Source organism: Spermophilus citellus (assembly GCF_964194105.1).
Source record: "Spermophilus citellus genome assembly, chromosome: 10".
NCBI lineage: Eukaryota > Metazoa > Chordata > Mammalia > Rodentia > Sciuridae > Spermophilus > Spermophilus citellus.
The window spans coordinates 127476511-127500568 of NC_138197.1; the positions used below are offsets into that span (position 1 = coordinate 127476511).

Sequence of the window (24058 nt, forward strand, 5' to 3'; positions counted from 1 at the left end):
AAAGCCCACGATGAAGACAGACACTGGGCGAACTGTCGGGTAATAAGTGCTACGGGAACAACAACGGCACAAAGTGGGAAGGACAAGGAGGCCCCCCAATACACACATACACACACACACACACACACACACACACATATACCGCCCCTCGGCTAGTGGGTTCCATCTCACCAACTCACCAACCCAACCACGGGGAACGCAGCTGCTGGGCAGACGGAGCAGCTGGGAGTCGGTCACCGGCTCCGGCACCAGGGCTGCAGGAGTGGCCCTGTCAGGAGCCTTCAGTGCAGTGGTGGGACTGCAGCCTGCTGGGAGTGGGCTTGAGGAGTGGGGAAGTGAGGAGCTATGGGTGGCAGGTGCAGATGACGTTCCCAGGAGGCTGCTGCCGAGGAGCACATGCAGAAGTGGAGCAATGGGTAAGGGCACAGGCCTTTGAATGACCAAGGGGACGGCAGGAAGGACCTTCCAGTCCACCATGGCAGATGATAAAGGAGACAGACGCCCACGGTGCACAGCCCAGGGGCAGGACAGGAGATCACAAGATGCTCGCTGCCTCTTAAGACCGTGATGAGCTACCCGACTGGGAAGGGGTGGCGGAGGCCTGCCTGAGCCCAGCAATGACAGAAGCCAGCCCTGCCTGAGCCCAGAGTCAAGGGATGGATGCTGTTTGAGAGGACAGGATATAAACCGCGTGCTGACAGCCTCCTGGGACTCAGGCCAGGGGCTGCTGGGGCACAGCCTGGAGCGCACCTCTCACTTTGGGTGGGATCCAGAAGACTCACAGTCCAGGAAGGAGGCTGAGGCACACAGGGCCAGGTCCTCCCAGGAACACAGCATGGCCTCAGACCACTCGGTTCCAGAAACTGGAATGAGACTGACCGACTGAAACTGTCCCCGGGTACCCAGGAGAAGCCAAGTAACTCTGCTCCCAGTGGAGAATCATCAACTAGGCTTCAGTTGACTCCCAGCAGCTCATGTGCAAATACCATGTTCAGCACATCCTCAAACTCACAGGACAGGTGGGCTCAGACAGGAAAGAAGGCAACAGGAACAGGTCTGTAAGGGGGCTGTAAATACTGAAGTTCTCTGACTTTAAAATAACTATGGTAACACTCAAGAAGATAAGAAATTGAGACTTTTTACAAAGAACTTGAAACTCTGAAGAAAGAATCAAATAGAATTCTAAAATACAATTGCCAAGATCAGGAGCTCAGCAGCCAGGCATATTAGCAGAACAGCCGGTGACGAGAGACAACTAGAGAATGGTGTGGGGGCCACACGAATGACCACACCCTCCAGTCCTGATGCCCCAGCCTCTGGCCGCCACTGCATTCATGGTGGCCTGGTCACAGACAGCTCGGATGGCAAGGAGGTCTTCTTTGGGGGGCGTGCCCCTAGGGCTGAGTTACACTCATCTGTTCCCTTGAGTCCTGCCCCTTCTGCCCTTTTGTGGACAGAACTTTCCAAGAACAAGCGTCCCCCCCAGTAAAAGCCCCCTTCGGACTGTGCTCCCTCGCTCTCGTCAGCCTCTCGTCACCTTCTCTTGCTCTCCCTCTTTGGGAGCCGGAGGCCAAGGGCTGGGCAAGTGGCCCTGAAGCTCGTGTACAGGTAAATTGTGTCTCTGTTTTATTTTGTGCCCCTGCAAATTCACACGAGTGATCTTAGTTCAGCTGCCTGCGCTGGTCGGGGACAGCAGGTGGCGGGGGACCAGGGACACTGGGTGGGTTTCCAGGTAGCCCTGGAGGAGCACACTTCAGAAATGCTGTGACGCGCGACCTGGGTTGTGGAAGAAGCAGCCAACGAGAGCCAGGGACGGCAAAGAACTCGACGGGCAGAAAAAGGTTTACCTGATGACCCTGGACACTCTAATTAAGTGGAGAGGGACACGGTCGGGGGCCCAGCTGGCTCAGTTCCTGAAAACAGAGTGGCGTTCTGTGAGGAAGAGTCACCAGATCTGCGCTTGAGAGAGGCTCGGTGGAAAGTGTCTAGGGCGCCTCTCGGCCGAGTGTCTCGGGGTACAGGGAGAATGGTCCAGTCTCGACTGCCCTGGGGTGTCTGGGGACGAGGGAGGACCCCGGTGCCCGGGAGACCTGAGGAAGGGGCAGGGCTCCAGAAAGCAACGAGAAGTCTGGGCAGGAGAAGCCGAGGCGGCCCAGGCATTTTGGCCTCTGCTTGGGGTCAATTCTCGCCATCCAAGCAAACGGCAGATGGCAGCCTCAGGGAGGCCCGAGACCAGACCTTCAGTCGCCGCTGAACCAGACAGAGCAGTGACTTCGAAGCGGGCCAACTGGACGTGGGGGTAGGGGTGCGGGCTAGAGAGGAAAGCAGCCCGGTGGGCTCCTGAGGCAGTTCAAGATGAAAGGGAGGAAAATGGATGGGAGACACTGACGAAGCCGAGCCACAGTCCGAGGACCCAGCCAGAGGGTGAGGACAACCTAGAGGAGGCTCGGGTCCATTACGTCTGGCTGGCCCCGTGCTAGGAGCCACAAGCAAATAATATGATGCATGGCACTTTTGGTTGTAAGGTGACGCCAGCTAGCCACTGAGATGATGATTATGTTAAGATTGACATTCATATGGAAATTGGACTCCTGCTGTTCACCTTGGCCTGCTACCGGACTCATGTTACGGGACTCCTGGAGAGTTCCCATTGGTTGGGGAAGGATAGTAGGAGGGAATTCCGGGGGAGGTCCGGGGGGGCCCCGTTCTGGGGCCCCCGGTTCCGGTAGACGCGCGCGTGGGTGGACCGATTTTGGCTTGCCGGCGCCTACGGAGTATTGGCGGCTTTTTCAAAAATAAAGTTTTGTTCCTGCTTGAGTGGCTCATGATTCTGTGCCCAGCCAAGACTGCGGCAATTGATGGCCCGTGCGGGGAAGGCCTGAAACTTAGAGGTGAGTAAAATTGCTCGCCCCTGAGGGAAGGCGACAGAATGGGTGACCATTTCAAAAAACAATGTGTTCTTGTTTTGATTTATTTTGTTTTTATTTCAAGCTCCCTAGCCCTAGAATTTTCTCAGGCGAACTGGGAAAAATGGTTGGCTCAAGGTTTGAAGTTATTCGGCCCTGAGAAAGAGAAAATTGATATAACCATTCTCTGCTCCGTTTTTGTTTCATTCTGCTTCGGCTTTGTTTTATCCTATCTTATTGGGTTACGTTACCTTTATAGTAGATTAGAATCTAGTAAAAAACAAACCGAAAAACTGTTAAGTAAATTGTTAGAGGTCCAAACTATGGTAGAAAAAACGCTAGGTCAAGCAAAAGAGAAGGTCTCTCTAGCTAGTCAGACAGAGGAAAATTTAAAGAAAGAAAGCTTAGAGGAAAAACAGCCATCAGGTGGAGAATTACAACAGGAGGTTGCTACTAACTCCGTTCTATCACCAGAGGGCGTAATTCAACCAACAGCTCCATCTACCGCTGAGCGGCCCTCAACTCCCGTAGTTGATGGACGGAATTCTGAGGCAGGACCCCAAAGATTAGCATGCCCTGTACTTGAGCAGGCAGGAGGGCAACAAATTCACCGTGCTTTAGATTTCAAAACAGTAAAGCAATTAAAGGAGGCTGTAACAACCTATGGGCCGCAAGCTCCCTTCACGATAAGCATGGTCGAATCTGTTACCAACTTGGACATGACACCAGCAGATTGGGCTAACATGTGTCGATCTGTGCTAAATGGAGGACAATATTTGTTATGGAAGGTTGCCAATGAGGAATTTTGCATGGAGACAGCTAGGCGAAATGCAGAAGCCGGTTACCCTCAAAGAAATATAGATATGCTATTGGGAAAGGGACCTTATGAGGGTCAAAGACAGCAAATTGAATATGACCCTGGCGTATACGCACAAATTGCTGTAGATGCAGTTAGGGCATGGAAAACTTTACAGGGGCATGGAGATTTACAAGGTCAATTATCTAAGGTAATACAAAGAACTAATGAACCTTACGCTGAATTTGTAGATAGGCTTATCCAGACAGCCTCTAGAATATTTGGAAATACAGAACAAGCAATGCCATTTATAAAACAACTGGCTTATGACCAAGCAAATCATTGCTGCAGAGAGGTCATTAGACCATGGAGACATGAAGATTTAAACACATATATTAAATTATGTAGAGACATTAATGAACAAGGGCAAGTCTTAGCAGCAGTACAACAGGCTTTAGATGCCAGGCCAAAAACATGCTATAATTGTAATCAAACAGGACATTTTAAAAGGAGTTGCCCCATAAGAGGAGGGTTTAACAAAGCTGGGTATCAAAGGAATAGAATACCGGGTATTTGCCCACGATGCCATAGAGGGAAACATTGGGCTAATGAATGCCGTTCTCAAACCACCATAGAGGGTATTCCGTTATCAAAAAACGGACAAGGACCAAGTGTTTACCCACGATATCGTGAAGAAAGGTATCAGGCTCCATTGCCAAAAAACGGACTAGAGGGCCCAATGCCCCGGAGTCCAAAACCACAAATATATGGGGCAATGGAGGAACCCAGCAGCACCATCAAGGTAGTGCCCAGGACGCATTATCCATTAAATCCCTCATCAGACAAACTAGAGGGAGCGCAGGGTTGGACATCTGCACCTCTGCCAGAGCAGTACTAACTCCAGAGATGGGAGTTCAAATCATTCCCACAGGAGTAAAAGGACCTCTTCCCCAGGGAACAATAGGCTTATTATTGGGACACAGTTCTTCTATACTAAAAGGACTTATGATAGGTCCTGGGGTAATTGATCCCGATTATGAGGGTGAAATAAAAATTATAGCTAGTTCTCTAAGAGGTATATCAGTAATTTCACCAGGATATAGAATAGCACAGTTATTAATAATACCCAGCCTGCATGATAAATTTTCCAGTTGTAATGTAGAAAGAGGTTCCAAGGGATTAGGCTCCACAGGTGTAGATTGGGCTATGCTGTCTTTAAATTTAGATTCTCGCCCAATGCTAAAATTAAATATTCAAGGACATGACTTTAATGGGCTGCTGGACACAGGTGCTGACCTCAGCATCATATCTCGTCAAGAATGGCCAAAACATTGGCCATTACAACAAGCCACTCAAACGCTTCGAGGCCTAGGAGTGGCAACAAATCCCCATAGAAGTGCTATGGTATTAGATTGGAGGGATCCTGAAGGATGTGAAGGAACTATACAATCCTATGTATTGGATCATCTTCCCGTAAATTTATGGGGACGAGATGTCCTAGATCAATTAGGATTGACATTAACAAATAACATCAATCCTAACGCGCCACTACTAGGGCTAAACAAGGCTTTAGGAAATAAAAAAGATTAAGAGAACAAGAACAAGGTATGACAGCACCTATTCAAATAGATCAAGAAATAAATAGACATGGATTGGGTTTTCAGAAAGGGCCACTGAGACAATCAAAATTACTTGGAAATCAGAAAGACCAGTGTGGGTTCCTCAGTGGCCCCTGACTAAAGAAAAGATACAAGTAGCCCATGACTTGGTCAGACAACAATTAGTGGAAGGACATATACAACCTTCCGTATCCCCCCATAATACTCCCATTTTTGTCATTAAAAAGAAATCTGGTAAATGGAGATTATTACAAGATTTAGGAGCCATTAATAATGAGATGGTTATTATGGGACCTGCTCAATCAGGGATTCCCCAATTGTCTGCTTTACCAAAAACCTGGCATGTTTTAGCTATAGATATTAAAGATTGTTTCTTTTCAATTCCAATTCATCCCGAGGATAGTCCACATTTTGCATTTACTATCCCTGCACTGAATCATGAAGGTCCTGATCAGAGATATGAATGGAAAGTACTCCCTCAAGGGATGGCTAACAGCCCAACTATGTGTCAAATTTATGTTAATAAAGCAATCCAGCCACTTAGAAATCAAAATCCTGAACTACAAATATTTCACTATATGGATGATGTGTTATTGGCACATAAAGATAAAAACACATTGCTAGAATGTTATGCCACACTTACAAACTTATTGAAAAATTATAATCTAGAGATAGCAATAAAGTACAATTAAATCTTTCAATTAATTATTTAGGAGTTCTATTATCCTCAACCATGGTCCGTCCACCAAAAATTCAAATACGAGTAGATCAACTCAAATCACTTAATGACTTTCAAAAGTTATTGGGAGACATAAATTGGATAAGGCCTTATCTAGGCATACCAACAGGAGAGTTAGGACCTTTATTTGATATTCTAAAAGGTCCATCAGATCCAAATTCACCCCGCATGTTAATGCCTGAAGCAAGAAAAGCATTAAAAATCATTGAAACATATATGGAAAATATGCATTTGGATAGAATTGATATAAGTTTGCCTTTATTATTTATTGTACTACCAACAAAAAATATTCCTACAGGAGTATTTTGGCAAGAAGGTCCATTATTGTGGATACATTTATCTTATTCTCCTAACACTATTCTTACTAGATATCCTGAGGCTGTAGGACAATTAATACTCAGAGGAATAAAAGCAGCAAAGGGAGTGTTTGGGATTTCTCCCAATAAAATTATTACTCCATATACTATGGATCAAATTGATGAGTTAGCTAATGAGTTAAATACTTGGGCAATAATCATGTGTAAAACTAGTGTTTCATTTGATAATCACTTACCATCTAATCCTTTGTTGTCTTTTTGGTCTAAGCATCCTGTAGTTTTTCCAAAAATGACAAGAAAAACCCCTATCATAAATGCTCCAAATATATTCACTGATGGGTCAAACAATGGTACAGCAGCAGTAGGTACTCCTGATCAAACTTTTACATTTTTAGTACCCAAACAATCAGCTCAAAAGGTAGAGCTTAATGCAGTATTACAAGCTTTTATGATGTTTAAAGATTCTGTATTTAATTTATTTTCTGATAGTCAGTATGTAGTTAATGCTATAGTATCCCTTGAAGATGCTGGTAGGATTTCACCTTCTTCTATTGTTTTCTCTTTGTTTTCCGCTATACAAAGTCTAATCTGGGACCGAAAAGATCCATTCTTTATAGGACATATCAGGGCACATACAGGATTGCCTGGAGCCCTTAGTATGGGCAATGAACTAGCAGATAAATCTACACATGACATACATATTTTCTCCACAATAGAAGAAGCTATAAATTTTCATAAAAGGTTCCATGTCAATGCTAATACTTTACAAAAGCGTTTTAAAATAACTAAAGAACAAGCCAGACATATAATAAAACAATGTCAAAATTGTGTGACATTTTTACCACAAGTTAATCTTGGAGTCAATCCTAGAGGACTGATACCTAACCATATTTGGCAGATGGACGTCACACACTTGCCAGAATTTGGAAAATTAAAATATTTACGTTACAGTTGATACTTCTTCCGGATTTTTGATGGGCTCCCTTCATGCCAGAGAAAAAACTAAAGATGTTATAGCTCATTGCTTACAAAATTTTGCCACTGTGGGCGTTCCAAAACAGTTAAAAACGGACAATGGTCCTGGTTATACTTCCACCTCTTTTAAACAATTTTGCTCATCATTTGGCATTACTCACATAAGAGGAATTCCATACAATCCACAAGGACAAGGCATAGTTGAAAGAGCTCATCAAACTATTAAAAAGTACTTATTAAAACAAAAGGAGGGAATTGGAAAGGGGTATATATCCCCCAAAGATAAACTTTAAATAACCCTTTTTACTCTAAACTTTTTAAATTTGGATTCATCGGGACTTAGTGCTGCAGAAAGACATTTGTATCCAAAAAATGTACATAAGCCTAAGGTACTTTGGAAAGATATTCTAACAGGACAATGGAAAGGCCCGGATCCAGTGATAGTCTGGAGTCGGGGCTCTGTCTGTGTTTTTCCACAGGAGGAACAGCAACCGATTTGGATTCCAGAGAGATTAACTAAAACAATTTCTACAGAAAAAGAAGATGATTTGACTCAAATCCATAACAGCTGATATCCAGAGCTCCAGCTTGGCTATTCTTACATCTGTGACAGTGATTAATCAAGGTGTTTTTTTTCAATATCTATTTTATTATTGCATTTTTCCCACATCATAAAGTTCTATTTTATTTTTGAGCTCATACAAACCTAGGTTAATGTTTTTCTGATCAGTTTTATTTTTTGACTGTGTTTTATTTTTTGACTGTGGAGTTTTAAACATTACAATGGAGATTTCACCTAGGTAAAGCTACAAGGCCTTTATTGTCTTATGTGTTGTATGTTATGTGTGCACTGTTTTGTGTTGTATGTCTGTATATGTGTATGTCCATATTTCATATATGAGGAGCGCTCATGAAAAAATGGATCCGAATTTTTTTTTTAATTCACGTGATTTATATGGTTTAATTTAAATTAGGTGAACAGCTGTTAATGACTGTTTTTAAAGGTGGTTAACAGATCTGTTTGTTTACTAATTTAAATTAGGTAAACAGCTGTTAAGGATTGTTTTTAAAGAAGTTTAACAGATCTGTTTGTTTACTTTCACCTTTCCTTTTCATTATATTTAATAATTCTGTTCAGGATAATGTCTCTTTAGCATCATTGCCAGAATTTCCATCTCTATTCCAATTCCGGTGAAGACTAAGATAAAACCAAACTACAGCTTCTATGATAGCTATCACAGTAAACTGTATAAACTGATGCATCAATGAATATAACTCAACAAGTAATGCTCAATCAAGGACTTGATTTACTTTGGGAGGAAATGGACATATTGATAGACTCCTCCGATTTGAACTGCCTGCAGAACTTGCCTGGACTATATATCAGTTGCATGCATTGTGAAATATCATCTGGTGTACCGAATTGTGGTACTGCTGGCATATCTTTGCTGATGGTGTCACCAGTGATGCAATTTTCTTGCCAGCTCACCCCATGTTAATTGTGGTAATGCTGGCATATCTTTGCTGATGGTGTCACCAGTGACGCAATTTTTCCAAAGGAGCCATCAATTGGCTTGGTGTCGTGGCATTTCTGTATCCTCCTCCCTTCTACTAGTGATGGTCTAAAATTTGGGGGCCAACAAAGGTGAGGCAAAGAACCTCACCCCCCCACTGGCACCAAGGCAAAATTTGGGGGCCAACAGAGGTGAGGCAAGAACCTCACCCCCCCACTGGTGCATAGGCCTATCCACAAGCATGGCTGAATGCTGGACCGGTAGTCAGTGACGGGTTGATCTGATTGCAGTGGATTCAACCTAAGACAGGAAGCTGACGCCTAAAGGTCAGTTCTCCCATGACGGGTAAGAACCATATGTTGAATTGGACAACCTACCAGGCATGGTCCCTAGCCACATTGCTTGTTGCTTAATTAAACAGAAGGGGGCAGATGCTAGGAGCCACAAGCAAATAATATGATGCATGGCACCTTCGGTTGTAAGGTGACGCCAGCTAGCCACTGAGATGATATGATTATGTTAAGATTGACATTCATATGGAAATTGGACTCCTGCTGTTCACCTTGGCCTGCTACGGGACTCGTGTTACCGGACTCCTGGAGAGTTCCCATTGGTTGGGGAAGGATAGTAGGAGGGAATTCCGGGGGAGGTCTGCCCCCCCCCTTCCAGGGGCCCCAGTTCCGGTAGACACGCGCATGGGTGGACTGATTTTGGCTTGCCAGCGCCTACGGAGTATTGGCGGCTTTTTCAAAAATAAAGTTTTGTTCCTGCTTGAGTGGCTCGTGATTCTGTGCTCAGCCAAGACTGCGGCAGCCCCGCGCCTGCCATCTGGGTCCGGCCACTCTCCTCTGGAGAATGAGGTCCCATAACCACTCCGGGCTGCTGGCAGCCTCACTTACACCCCTCCAATGTGGCCTTGGGACAGCACTGGCAAAGGGGAGAAAGATCAGGAAAGTAAGCAGAATACAACATGGAGAGGAAACGGGGACCGTGCAGGACAGCAATGAGCAGCTCCCCCTTCAACATGGGTGAGTCCAGATCAGAACAGAAAATGCAGCAGCAGGCCTCACTTGAACAACGGATGCCTACGCTTTCCAAAACTGCTTTTTAAAATTATTCCACTGATTCACTGTATCCTATAAGCCCTTCTCCCTACAAAAAGCAAACAAAAGCACGAAAACTTAGCACCTTGTAGAGGTTTTAAAGCACGGCCCCAAAGTCTTGACACTCCTCTTGCTGAGTAGTGGGAAGCCGTATCTTTTTACCCTTTATTCCTGCTCTGAAACTGCTTTTCCAAGAGAATATGGCAGTCAAGATGCTGTCCCAGTTTCCAGACTGAGGTCATAAGAGACTGGAGGCTTCTACTTCTCTTGGGGCCCCGCCATTGTACCAGGGGAAGCCCAAGCAAGGTGTAGAGAGGACCCTTGGCCCCAGGTGAACTCCCACCAACTTACCAGCCAGGAGAGACATCTTCAAGGCCGATCGTGCAATCAAGCCACCCCAGCTGATGGCACACAGACTAGAATTAAGCACTTCCCACTGAGCTCTGCTCAAACTGCAGAGCTTGAGGCAAAATAAATAATCATGGTGTAAAGCCACCACGTTTTGAGGTAGTCTGTGAAATAACAACAACTGATAATAATACACAGTTTGACATGAGAGCAATAATGATACCTTGCCATAATACAGCTGCTGAAAGAAAACAAAACGTAAGGAAAAAATAAGGGAAATAGTGAGGAAAGAGGTTCTTTTCAAAGGGCAAACATCAGAATGACAGCTGGCTCCTTGTACCGGGGGCCAGAGATAACAGAATAACATCCCGTCCCCAAGAGCTAAGAGATATATGCCAATCAGAGTCCTGCACTCTGCAAGGAAGCAAGCGAACCCCTTCAAGGGTAAACTGGAAGGGCTGGGGTGCAGCTCAGTGGTGGAGCACTTGCCTGGAATATGAGGCCCTGGGTTCCACCCCCAGCAAAGCGCACACACAGACACAGACACACACAAAACCCCACAGACCTTGTCATTAGTAGACCCACACTAAAGGAAATATGAAAGTTTTTTTTTTAATTAGTTGGACACAACACCTTTATTCATTTATTTTTATGTGGTACTAAGGATTGAACCCAGAGCCTTGCACATATTAGGCAAGCACTTTACCGCTGAGCCACAACCCCAGCCCATGAAAGATTTTTCTTCACGTAGAAGGAACATGATCCTAGGTGGATGGTCAAAGGAGCCAGAGAGAATGAAACACCATGACATGGCAGATGTGTGAGTGAATCTACATAGAACATTGGTGGCACAATGTCTTGCTGGGTTTAAAATAAAATGCACAATTTAAAAACAACACATGGGGGCTGGGGATGTGGCTCAAGCGGTAGCGCGCTCGCCTGGCATGCGTGTGGCCGGGGTTTGATCCTCAGCACCACATACAAACAAAGATGTTGTGTCCGCCGAGAACTAAAAAATAAATATTAAAAATTCTCTCTCTCTCTCTCTCTCACTCTCTCTTTAAAATAAATAAATAAATAATAAATAAATAAAAATAAAAAAAAATAAAAACAACACATGGCATAACAAAAGACCCTTTTGCTTTTCTGGAAGAGGCTATCATACCATACAGTTCAGTGAGCTGTAACCTCTGGGGTCCTGTTGAGGACTGTGGAAGGTTCCTGATTTCAGGCTACTTGTATACGAACATGTCAGCCTGACACAGTCTCACAGATGTTGGGAGAAGACACAAAATTCCTGGGCCAAAGACAAAAGGCTGTTTACTACTCACAGCAATAGCCAAGGTTTCAACATTTGTGCCAATGTCCAGGGATCCCAATTCCCTCAGAGGACATAAAGAGGGCAGATATATCACTTGCTTATGTTGCATCACAAGAGGGAAACCCCAACTCAGAAACTGGACTCTTTCATAATTGACAATAAACAACCAGTCTATCCTTTGCTACCGGGGAAGAACTTTTTGTACTAAAAAGAAAGCAAAGCTGCCCTCTCGGAAACCCCAGTTCTGTCTTCCAAGACTGTCTGCTATACACACAGCCTCGAAAAGACAGCTTGGAACAAAGTCAATGTCTCTGCTACCAAGATGCACAGAAAGCAACATGACGGACTATGGGGAACTGGGGAACCGTTTCTAAGAGTTACAATTTAAAAATAACTACAGAGAGTACTTTCCAAGCCAACAAAGAGGGGAAACAGAATAATAAGAAAACAATCACAAACTGCAAAAGCATCAAGCTAAGTGAAAAATGCCAGGCTCAGAAGCCCATGTGCTACAGGATCAAAGGCAAAACCACAGTGACAGAAAGCAGGTCCTGGGGCGAGTGCAGGGGATCTATTTATGGCAAAGGAGCATAGAGGAAATCTGGGGACTCACAGAAGTACTCCCTATCTTGATTGTGGTGGTGGATACATGAACATGTACCTTTATCAAAACCCAACAAATGGTACACTTAAAATTGGTCAATTTTATTTTTGTAAATTGCATCTCAATAAAGTCAACTAAAACAAAAAACACACACAGCAAAAGAAAACAAGAGCCAACACAGAGGCTGAGGCAGGAGGATCACAAGTTCAAAGCCAGCCTCAGCAACTTAGCGAGGCCCCAAGCAACTCAGCAAGACCCTGCCTCTAAATAAAATATAAAAAAGGCTGGAGATGTGGCTCAGTGGTTAAGCATCCCTGGGTTTAATCCCAGGTACCAAAAAAAAAAAAAAAAAAAAAAAGAAGGAAACAAAATAGGAAGAACAGAAAAGAAAGCAAAGAGTAAGATGGTAGATTGCAACCCCAATATGTCAGGATTACAATAAGTATAAATAAACTAAATGCGCCAAATAGAGTGTAAGGAGTAACAGGCAGCACACCTTTGGCAAGACTAGAAGTACAAGGAAATCCATAAACACAAACCAGGGGAAAGCCAGGGACCACCATGACGTCAGGCCCAGAGCAGTCACACTTCCCCAGGAAGGCACGACGATGGTAAATCAATGTGTACCCACCTAATAAGAAAACTCCCAAATAAAGCCAAAGGAGAGAGAATGAAGAGAATAGCCAAATCCACCACCACAGCAAGATACTTACCCATCCTCTGTTACTCACAATCAAAACAAGTAGACAAAAGCAAACTGCAACCCTCTGGATGTAGGAGAGTTAGTGAACTTGACCTAATGGGCTTGCTGTCTTTGTCCACGTGGACTGCTTTGACCAAACAGAGACTGAATTGGTTAAAACAACAAAAATTATCACTCGCATGTTCGGAGGCAGGAAGTACAAGACAAGGTGCCCGTGGACAGGGTGTCTGCCGCGGGCCTGCTCCTCAGAGTGGCACCTCCTGTGTATCCCTATTGTGGAAGCAGCTCCTTCAGGCCTCTTCGATAACGGCACTGATTCCATTCATGAGCCTCACCACCTCCCAAAGGCCCCTCCCTAAACACAATCACACCAGGGACCCAGGGTTAACACACGAGTGGGGCACAAACTCTTAGACTACAGAACATAAAACAGCTTCCCCACCAACCACAGGAGGCACATTCTTTTCAATCACACACAAATAAACATTAGCAGTGCTGGGCTTATGAGGGCCATAAAGCAAATCTGAACACATTTCAAAGACCTGAAAATATTTAGACCATGTTCTCTGGTCACAATGCAATTAAGCTAGAAATCAACAGCAAAAAGATAACTACAAACCGTGCCATGTTTAAATATTAAGAAGACATATGTAAATTATCTAAGTTTCAAAGAATAGGTCACAGTGAAGTTTAGGGAATATCTTATTCAATGATCATGCAAACATTATCTATCAAACTCGAGGAATGAACTTGTGCTCCTGGCCGTGACCCAGGAGCTGGTATCAGACCAGCCTCGGCTTAGCAAGTACGAAGGCAGGAGGGAATGCATACAGCGGTCTGAAGACCAAAGAGAAACCAAGGCAGGCAGGATGCGTAGGGCCAACTTAAAAGAAAGAAGCCCACAGAGATAAGTGCCTCGTGTTTACGTTCTCACTCCGGCCCCCTGGGACCTGTGGGAGAGTCACAGACACCAAGTGTAAGCTGCGGCCTGCTGCTCCTGGCACTCTCCCCAGGACGGGCAACGCTGCACTCGGAGTTCCCGGTGGCCAGGACTTGAGGGAATCAGAGAATGAGCCCTAATTCTGCACACGATGTTCCCTACTAAACCAGAGCACGGTTTAGAAACCAGACAGAAACAGCAACAAGGAGGAGAGAGTGGAGAAGCAGCTCTGGCAGCTGTTTAGTAGTGGGGAAACAGGAGAGTTCAAGCCACCAAGGGAGAAGGCAAACAGATCCTGGAAAAACACTGTCAGCCGGGTCTTCAGAGCCGCCGCCCTCCAGAGTAAAGGTCACGACTTAGGAGTGGGAGTCTAAAAGACAGGCCGACCTCGACAAAGCCCGAACCTTAATGCAACTCAGTGAAATCCTCTGAAGGAAGATACCACCATCCCCGGCCACCATCATTGCACAGACCACATCCAGCATGAAGAAGAAAATTACCAGGCATGCTCGCTCACTCACTCACTCACTCACAGAAATGAGTGACCAGAGAGGGACAAGGGAAAAAGAACCAGGAGGAGAAGCCAGCACAGTGGCACATGCCTGTGATCCCAGTGACTGGGGAGGCTGAGGCAGGAGGATCGCAAGTTCAAAGCCAGTGTCAGCAAAAGCAAGGTGCTAAGCAACTCAATGTGACCCTGTCTCTATCTAAGTAAAATACAAAAAAATAGGGCTGGGGGTGTGGCTCAGTGGTCAAGTGCCCCGAGTTCAATCCCCGATACCAAAAGGAAGAAAAAAAAAAAAAAAGGACATACAGAAAATAAAATAAAGATTTAATATATGTGCAATTAGAATCCCAAAAGGAGAGGAGAGAGAACAGAAGCAATAAAAATATTGACTGATCATATTCCAAAACTGGAAAGACGCCAAGATACAGGCTAAGAAGCTCCATAAACTGGGCACAGCGACACATGCCTCTAATCCCAGAGGTTCAGGAGGCTGAGGCAGGAGGCTCACAGTTTGAGGCCAGCCCCAGCAACTTAGTGAGACCTTATCTCTAAAATAAATAGGGCTGGGATATAACTCAGTGACAGAGCATCTCTGGGTTTATCCCCCGTACCACAAAACAAACAAAGGAAAGAAAATCAAATGAGTGTTACCTGCTGAAGCGGAAGCTGACACGGCCTATGTCCCAAACAGAATACTGCTGCGTGTGTGCCTAACAGATGCACACATCCTTCATGCACCCAACCAACCTAAATCTCTAACAGCAGAATGAGTAAATAAAACTGTGATATACAATGACATGCCACTTGACGACGAGCTGTGTCTGAGAAATGTCACTGGCAAACATCACAGTAGACTTATAGAGACCAGGATGACTATGCTGTCACTAGATACTGACCTCATGGGACACCACTGTGCACCACTGTATGGTGCACATGAACATGACTCACGTAGCCTCATACAACTCACACACATCTCCCCAACAAAGTGTGGAGCAAAGAGGCCAAACACAAGAGCTGTTAACGTCCCAGTCAGGCTATGGTAACCTTTCTTTGGAAGCAGGGAAGGGGCACTTCAGGGCTGCAACAATGTTCTGTTTCTTGACATGGGTGGTGGCCACAGAGGTGTCTAATAAATCACTGAGCTATAGATACTTTTCCACATTGTGTCATATATTTCATTATTATTATTTTTTTTCTTGTGTGTGTGAGGTGCTGGGGATGGAACCCAAGGTCTTGTGTGTGTTCCTGGCAAGCACTCAAACACGGCGCCACAAAAAATGTATAGAGGCAGAGGGAGGAGAAGACTAGAGAGTTAAACCTAGGCAGGGCCTGGCAGAAAGTGGCACCGAGAAAGACTTTAAAGAAAAGGAGCATATTTGCAGAGTAGAGGGTAAGGCCTTCGCTGGAGGCTGCCAGACCCCCCAGGGACTTAACCCACAGTTCTGGAGGCTGGGAGTCTACGGGGCCACTGACGGGTCCTGCTGAGGGCCCTCTTTCTAAGTGTCCTCACGCGGCAGAGACAGCGCGTCTCTCTTGTGTCTTTTATGAGGACAGTGATGGCATTCATGGGGGCTCCACCCTCATGGCCTGATCACCTTCCAAGGCCCCCTCCAATGCCATCACGCTGGGGACTGGGGCAGCCAATATGAGTTCTGTGGGACACAGACATTCAGTCCCTGGCAGGAAATACCTAACAGCGAAGGGAGAGGGCTGCGTGGGAACTGAGGAGATGACGTCATGAGGTGGCCGGGGGACCGTGGCGAGTGGATGGACGGAGCACCTCTGGGCCACAGGAAGGTGGGACACAGGTACAGAGGTAGCTCAGGGTCCTCCTCTTATGGGAAAGAGGTCACCAAGGCCATCCGCTCACATTGCTGGGGTGCAGGATGGAGGGAAGGGAGAGGGAAAGGCAGGGCCTGGAGAGCGGGACGGGGTGAAGAGAAACGCTCACCCCAGTGAGGTCAGGTGGCAGGACCGCGGGACGTCTCCCGGGCTGGGGAGAACCGCAATCGGCAGCGCCCAGAGAACAGAGAGTGGGAGGAAGGCCCGTGGGGCGTGAGCAGGGCAAGGGATGGGGAACACGAGAGGATGGGGCAGTGGGGAAGGGTCACCTATGGTCCCAGGGGAGGGAAGATGCAGTCAGAGGGCGACATGGAATAAGCTGGGAAACCAGGAGGCAGAGCCAGAAACAGCATTTGTAGAAGAGCGGCTGTTACTGGTCATCACAAGGCCGGAGGAGACCATGCGGACAGCGGGGGGACAGGAGCCAGGGCTCCATGCAGACAGAGAGGGGACAGGAGCCTGAGGCGACACCCCGTCAGAGCTCACGTGTTTGAGGATGCGAGTGCACCCCAGGGTCAGGGACACCTGCCACAGGATGGAGAGCGGGTGGCATCACAGGAGGACATGAGGGTCAAGGAGAGGTGGGCAGGGTCCTGACCAGCCCATGGGAGAGATGGGGAGAGAGCAAACACTCCAGGGGGCTGAGGGGAGCCAGTGGTCAGCCCGAGGAGGTAGAAAGTCAAGGAGGGGGAAGCTGGAGCTCCAGAGCCTGCGTCCCCTTCCTCCCTGGAATGGGCCCCCGGATGAAAGCCACCCAGGCCTGTTCCGAGGAGTCTCCGCTCTGCCCTGGGACAGGGGTCTGTGGATGAGTCTCAGGTGTCTGCAAACCTCTTGAGCTTGCAGGTGTCATTGGTAGATGTGCATCTGGGGACAGAGAGGGTCCCTTGGGACTCAAGGGCGTCTCAGGCCAGAACTGAACCAGAGCCATCAGGCCAGCACTGTGCTACTCTGGCTTCTGGGCCCAGCACAGCCTTTCTTCCCTGAGGGCCTCCTGGTGCCCTGTCCTTCTGTCCCTCTGAGTCTTAACCCATGATGGGCCATCCCTGCTGGGCCTTCTGCTCATGCTACCTGCTGAGGTCTCCAGCCCTCGAAGGCCCTCCCCAGCCCCCCCAGTGCAGCCCGCTCCCGCCCTCCTGCCAGAGGCTTTTGGCCCGGTGTTCAGCAAACATTCCCCTGCACCTGGTGCACACCGGCCCCACAGGGCATGAGGAGTAGGAGGGACTGGGCTCCCAGGGGAATGGCAGACAGGGGGACACATAGTACCTGAAGGCAAGAGGGTGGCCAGCAATTAAGGGGACAGAGTGAGGGGACAGAAGGGCAGCGAGGAGGGCTGGGCTTGTGGCTCAGAGGTAGAGCACTCGCCTCGCACATGGGAGGCACTGGGTTTGACCAGCACCACGTAAAAATAAAATAAAGGCATTGAGTCTACCTGCAACTAAAAAATAAACATTAAAAAAAAAAAGAGGGGCTGGGGATGTGGCTCAAGCGGTAGCGCGCTTGCCTGGCAAACGTGCGGCCCGGGTTCGATCCTCAGCACCACATACCAACAAAGATGTTGTGTCCGCCGAGAACTAAAAAATAAATATTAAAAATTCTCTCTCTCTCTCTCCTCTCTCACTCTCTCTTTAAAAAAAAAAAAAAAAAGAGCAGGGAGGAGGGGTCGCGCGAAGGACTCGGGAAGAACACTCTTAGCCGAGGAAAAGCAGGCCAAAGGGGCTGGCCGGGGAGTGAGGCCTGCTGGGAATGTGAGCGCTTCACACGGTCCCACTGTGACACCCGTCCCACTGGATGCTGGGGCCACATCCACCTGGCTCTGGCCTGCGTGACCTGCGGGAGGAGACCCGCCGTTTTCAGCTCTGCTGCTGCAGGTGGGCTGTGGCCGGACAAGGGGGTAAAGGAGCAGAGTCCAGGGCACATGGCCGGACGCAGGCCACCTGCCAGCATGAGGCTTCAACAACCAGTTCTCTGGCAATGACCTGTCCAGAGGGCCCAAAAGTGAGCCCTCCAGGGAGGCCAAGATCACATATCCCACTGGGATCATCCTCCCGGGACTCCTGGGTGTACGGCCTGCACCTGCCGAGTCCACGAGGGCTGCCGTTCCACCAACCCCAGGTGCGCAGCAATGATTAACTTATACAGGAGCAGAAGTGCCCGAGCTATCCTACCATGACAAGTGACCTCCGGGAGCTCACTCCTGAAGAGCTAAGGTGGCACCACAGGTCAAGCAGGACCCAGGTGAGCAGAGCTGCCCCCCTCCCGGCCCCCACTGCACACCCTGCAAAAGGGCCCCGGGCTAAGAGGCAGCTGCAGAGCTGGAAGGCTGCTGCAGAGGGCTCAGCTACTGGCCCGCTGTGACCCGGGCAAGGTGCCCAGGCTGCTTCCACGTCTGTAAGAGGATCAGTAGTAAGAGCCTCCCAGGGCCATGTGACCACAAAATGAGCAAACACTTAGACCGCAGCAAGCTCACAGCGGCCACTAACAAACCAGGTATTTGGTGATGGTGTCACCATCTCTTCCCGCAAGAAGGGGCAATGTGGGACTCACAGGCCTTAGGGAGTGTGACCTGAGGAGTGAGACTCAGGTCCCAACTCCATCCCCATCCCAGGGCGGCTCCTGACAGCTGAAAGCAGCAACAGCAGGACAGGACACCTCCACGTGAGGCTGACACAGGACCTCCATGTGACTTCAACACTGAAGCTACTTTGGGGAGGGCCCAAAGCCCTCCAGAAAAATCGAGGAGACATCTAGGAGGCAGAACCCCACTCCTTGGAAGCACAGCGGGTGGAACAGGCCTTCCCTGCAAACTGCAAGGTGTTCAGGGGGTCAGGAGGGTGCCAGGGACACGCCCCCCAGCATGTCCCCCAAGGGTTCATATGCTTGACACCTCTCTGACGCGGGGGTATTAAGTGGTGCTCGAGTCTTGGAGTGGCAGGTAATTAGTCACTGGAGTCACCGCCCTTAGAAGGGCTTAATGCTGGCCTTGCAGTTATTCTCCCGAGTGGGTTGTTATAAAAAGAACAAGACGGGCCACTCTGTGGCTTCCTGTCTCACCATGTGATCTCTCCCATGCACTCCTACCATGATGCCACCCGTCACCTCATGACACAACCAAAGGGCCCTCATACAGGTCACAACAGGGCTGCCCAATCTTAGTGCCCAAAACGGTAGCTACATAAGCCTCTGTGTGCACAGTAGCCAGCTGGGTATTCTATTACAGCAAAAGATCCCGGACTGATACACCACTCAACAAGCCCCCCAGGGCTCGGCATAGTGTGTGCCCTGACCCTTTCCTCCAAGTCCCCAAGGTAGCCCCACTGCCAGGTCATACTCTTGGCCTTGGCATTACCATGTCTGTGATTCTTCATTATCCTGAACTTCTGCAGCCCATCTGCAGCCTCCACCCACTGCTTCCTGCTTCTTGGTCCACCCCCTACTCCCTGAATCCAACTTCTGTCCACCCTCTGGAAGAGGGGACAGCACATGGTGTCCTTGGGAAGTACAGTTAAAGGTGAATAAATACATCACTGTCCTTCATCCACAAATCTGCTGGGTGCTGGGGATACCACGGAACACAAGACAGTCCCCCCAGGGCAGGGACGGTGCCTACACAGTAGAAGCACCTGCTCTAGCCTGAAGGCCATGGGAGGGCAAGCAAAGGGAGGGCAGAGTGAGAACTAGAGCAAAGGTCATCAGCACAAGGTGGCAGAGCTGAGAGCGATGAGCAGAAGCCTGCTCACAGGGCCTCGCAGCCAGGCTGGGCCTCTGATATGCCACCAAACAAAAAGCCGTGAGGGTTAAGCAGAGGAGGGGCACAACAGACTGCCCTCCCCAAAGATCACTCAGCAGGCTGGCAGGGGAGAGAAGGACAGCAAGACCACAGCCACAGTGACAGGTTGGAAGGCTGGGTGCAGCAGGGGTCCACCTGTGCCATGACTGTGGCCTGGAAGAGCTGGCAGCAAAGTGGAAGGCCGGGCTTTAGGTTTGCACGCGGCTGTCTGGGACCCAGGCTATACCTCTCGGCCTCCCAGCAGTGAGCTGTGCCGGACACTCATTTCAAACAGAAGGTATGTGTGCAACTTCCAAGAACTGTCCCTAAAGAGAGACTGGCCAGGCATGGAGGTGCACACCTGTAATCCCAGCTACTCAGAAGGCTAAGGCAGGAGGATCACAAGTTTGAGATCTGCCTGAGCATCTTATTTTGAGATCTCATTTCAAATAAAAAATAAAAAGGACTGGGAGTGTAGCTCAGTGGTAAAGACCCCTGGGTTCAATTCCCAGTACAAAAAAAAAAAATTAGATAAAAGAGAGAGAATATCCTTCTGCCTTCCTCGGCAAGAAAAGTAGATGTGACGGGTGGATCTGGTACAGCCAGATGGGACCATAGGTGACAGAGAATAAACGGAGGCCTCACATAGTCGAAAGAAGACAGAAGCCCAGCGCTTGTCCGGCATGGCTGCCACTTGGAGGAGACCACAGGTCTACCCTGGTTGGCCCCCATCATGCTGGGCTTCCTGTCACTCATAGGAACCCAGGTATAACTGCCAGTGGAGCAGGAGCACACTCAATCCCACCCAGGAACAGCCTGTCCGAGCCCAGTAATGACCTGGATCTGGGGGTGAAGTAGCCCCGAGAACCAAGGACCAAGCAGGGTTTCTGGATCACACAACCACAGAACAGGGTGGGGCTGCCATTGGCTGAGATGGAGCAGGTGGCAAGGAGGAGAGAGAAGACTCCAGAGCCAAGCGAGGCACGCCTGGAGACTGCGCACTCAGCTTGAAACTGGCCAATGCTCCTTAGTCCATCTAAAACATGAAGCGACACGGCGGCACGGAGAGAGGACTGGCTTAGGAAAGGAAGACACAGGCTCTGCCTCCTCACTGCAGCCTGCACCACCCCGGGTGTGTCACTTCCCACCAGACTCGGTTTCCCCACCCATATGAGCGGAGGCCACCTTCCTGGCCTACCTCAGTAGGTAACAAGGGAACCCATTCTGGAAACTATCAAGGAGACCTGATGAAGAGCAGGGGTCTGGGGGTGGCTCAGTGGGAGAGCACATGCCTAGCAAGCAGGGGCCCTGGGTTCCATCCCCAGCACTGAAAGAAGAAACAAAAAAAGAAGAAGTACAGACGATTTATCAGTGTGGCCAACACGCTGCCGATGAGGGCTTCGATCCCCCTGGGAAGGAGGAGTGTGGAGGACAGAGCTCGGGGGCACCGGGGCAAGTCTACACTCCTGGGGAAGAGTCCTCACAACCCACAGAACTTGCACATGGAGACGGTGGGGTCCCCAGGGCAGGTCCCAGTACTCCCCTGTGGAGTGGACTCGCTGCCCTGCTCTGCTGTGTCTTCCCAGCACCCGCAGCTGCAGGGGCAAGCTGCACAGTCCTTGGCCTTGATCATGGCCAGCCAGAAGGTGCCACCCCAGCAGTGTGCACTCGACATCTGGACGGTACTGCTGCCAGCATCTGGAACAGCATCTACTGTGGGGACCTCCACCCCAGCTTCCCTGTGGAGCCAGGTCTGAATTTTCACCTGATTGGGCGAAGCCATGATACTGGCCTTGTTCTCCCGGCAGCTGGCCCCTGGCCCCTGGCCCCCAGCTGGCCACTCTCTGAGGCTCCTGATGCTGCACCTCCTCAACCAGAATGGACCCAGATGTCCCTGGGCCTCACTTCTCACCAGAGCCTGGGAGTCAGACAAGGGCCCTGCCTACGGCTCAGCCCCGTGCACCTCCCAGGTCTAGAACCGCCTTCATGCAGGACAAACTCCTCCTGTCCTTCCAGAGCAGCTCGGGGGCTCTAGCCGGCCCACCAGGAAGTAGTCACTTCCTTCCCACCACTCCCTGGGCTCAACCCGACAGGAAGTGCGTTGCTCCCGAGGGTGTCCTGGTGCCTGTGCCAGGAGGCCCTGCTCTGCACATTCCCTAAAGACATGTTTGTCACCCCCCGTTCCCATGGGACCTGGCTTCAGCCCAGACTCCGCAGATGCTCAGTGCGTGCCGAAGGGATGGGTGCAGACAGTCAGAGGGACAAACAGGCAGAAAGGAGATATCAGCACGAGCCCACCTCCACAATGGCCCCTGCAGTCAGAGGCCTGGCTTATGCCATCCCTGGCCCCATGACCTCAGCCTTGGGCTGTCCTGCCCTCCCAGCTAGGGAGTCGTCCCAACATGCCTGAGAAGGGACATCTCTGGCCATCCCTTACAGGCTCCTGAACAAATCCTGGCCAGCCCCTACAAGGATGGTCATGCCTATAAAGGCCCAGGGGTAAAGGTCACGCTGATGGACCTCACCTGCCTCTCCCACCCCACCCTTTCCCTTGACCGGCAGGGGCCAGGCCTCCGGACAGGAAATGCCCAGGCTTCCCTCCCAGTGCCCAGAGTGTGCAAAGAGGGAAGCCTCCCTCGTGCCCAGATCCAGTCTCCCCTGCCCCTCTGCTCCCTCAGCTGGAAACCCAAATAAGCAGCTTCCCCGCATGCAGAGCACCAGAAAGGAGAGGTGTGGGTGGGTGCCCTGCCCATCATCACCCACCGGAAGCCACTATGCGAGTTCCTTGGGTTGACCAGGATGCAGTCCCAGGTGTGACTGGGAGTGTTCTGGAAAAGGACCAGCTGCCCTTCTTCCCGAACCCGGTTACTTGAGGCGTAGTCTGCCACTGCCACCTCCTTCACCCGGAATGGGTTAGAGAACAGGTTGGTGACGCTGGTGAGGGTATTGACCAGGCGGCCGAAGAACTGCATCTTCTGTGGGGCAGGTGGGGAGGCCCTGCTGCCTGCCCCCTCAGTCTGGAAGAAAACAGGGTCTCCAGTCAGCTGGGCTCCGTCTCCATGCCCACCTCACCAACGCAGCCGGGTCCTGCACAGGCACCTGTGGCCCCCACCAGGCTGTCCCTTGAGTCTGGGCCTGCAGGGACCTGAAAAGGAGGGGAGAGAGAGAAAAACAGAACTGAGCGGGAAGTCAGAGGTGTAACAGGAAGCCCTGCAGCCCCCAGGGCCCAGATGGAGACCCAGATGCACAGAGACCTTAACCTCCCGCTCCCTGACCCAGTGTCCCTGACAGACTCAGCTTCTTCATCGGTGATCAAATGGGACAGCAGGTGGGAGCACATGCTGTCGGCAGGAAGGCCCTGGGCGAGCAAGGGCTTCTCACTCCCACAAATTATAGAAACAATTTTTTGGCAAAGAGCTCAGCATTTCAATTCCAGAAGCAAACTCAGATCCCTTCCCCACTAGACACCATGGGGATCAGGCCTCATCACTCTGCCTTGGGGGGAGGGGCCTGGGCATGGGAGCGTCCATTGCATTCCTTTGCTTCCTGCTGCCACTGGCTTCCCAAAGAGCTCTGGGGAAGGGGGCCAGGAATGAGCCCCTTGTGGAGTTTTCAATTTCCACAGTTTCAGTGACTGTAGTCAAAACATATCATGTGGAAAATTCCAGAATTAAATTATTTCTAAATTATAATTTGCATGCTGTTGTCAGTGGCAAGATGAAATTTCATGCCATCCAGCTAGGTCCCAACCAGGGGGTAAATTCATTCCTTTGTCCAGCATATACATTACCCACCCAGTAAGTCACTTAGTAGCCATCTCAGTTGCCAGATCAGTGGTCACTATACTGCACTGCTTGTGTTCAAGTGATCCTGTATTGCTTAATGATGGCCTTAAGGTTCATGAGTAATAATACTGGAAATTTGGAAATGCCAAAGAGAAGCCCTGAAATGCTGGATATATAGTTTTTAGTACTATCCTTGGTTTCAGGCATCTACTGGGGTTCTTGGAATGAATCCCCTGTTGAATAAGGGAAGACTACTGTAATTGCATTAGAGA

The 24058-nt window shown here is 49.2% G+C and overlaps 1 protein-coding gene across 4 annotated transcripts in view; it reads right to left on the minus strand.

Moving 5' to 3' along the window:
• PLA2G6 (phospholipase A2 group VI) overlaps positions 1–24058 on the minus strand; it is a 55543-nt gene that overhangs the window by 24317 nt on the left and 7168 nt on the right. For 2 of the 4 annotated variants that reach the window (XM_081309735.1, XM_081309737.1), the window contains exons 2-3: positions 23101–23146; positions 22765–23018 (exon numbers count right to left, since the gene is read on the minus strand). In XM_081309735.1, coding sequence (XP_081165861.1) covers positions 22765–22973 — 209 coding nt within the window. In that variant the 5' untranslated portion in view covers positions 22974–23018; positions 23101–23146. Of the gene's footprint in view, positions 1–21766; positions 21980–22764; positions 23147–24058 lie in introns of those variants that run through there. The other 2 variants (XM_081309736.1, XM_081309738.1) reach the window with 2 other exon arrangements.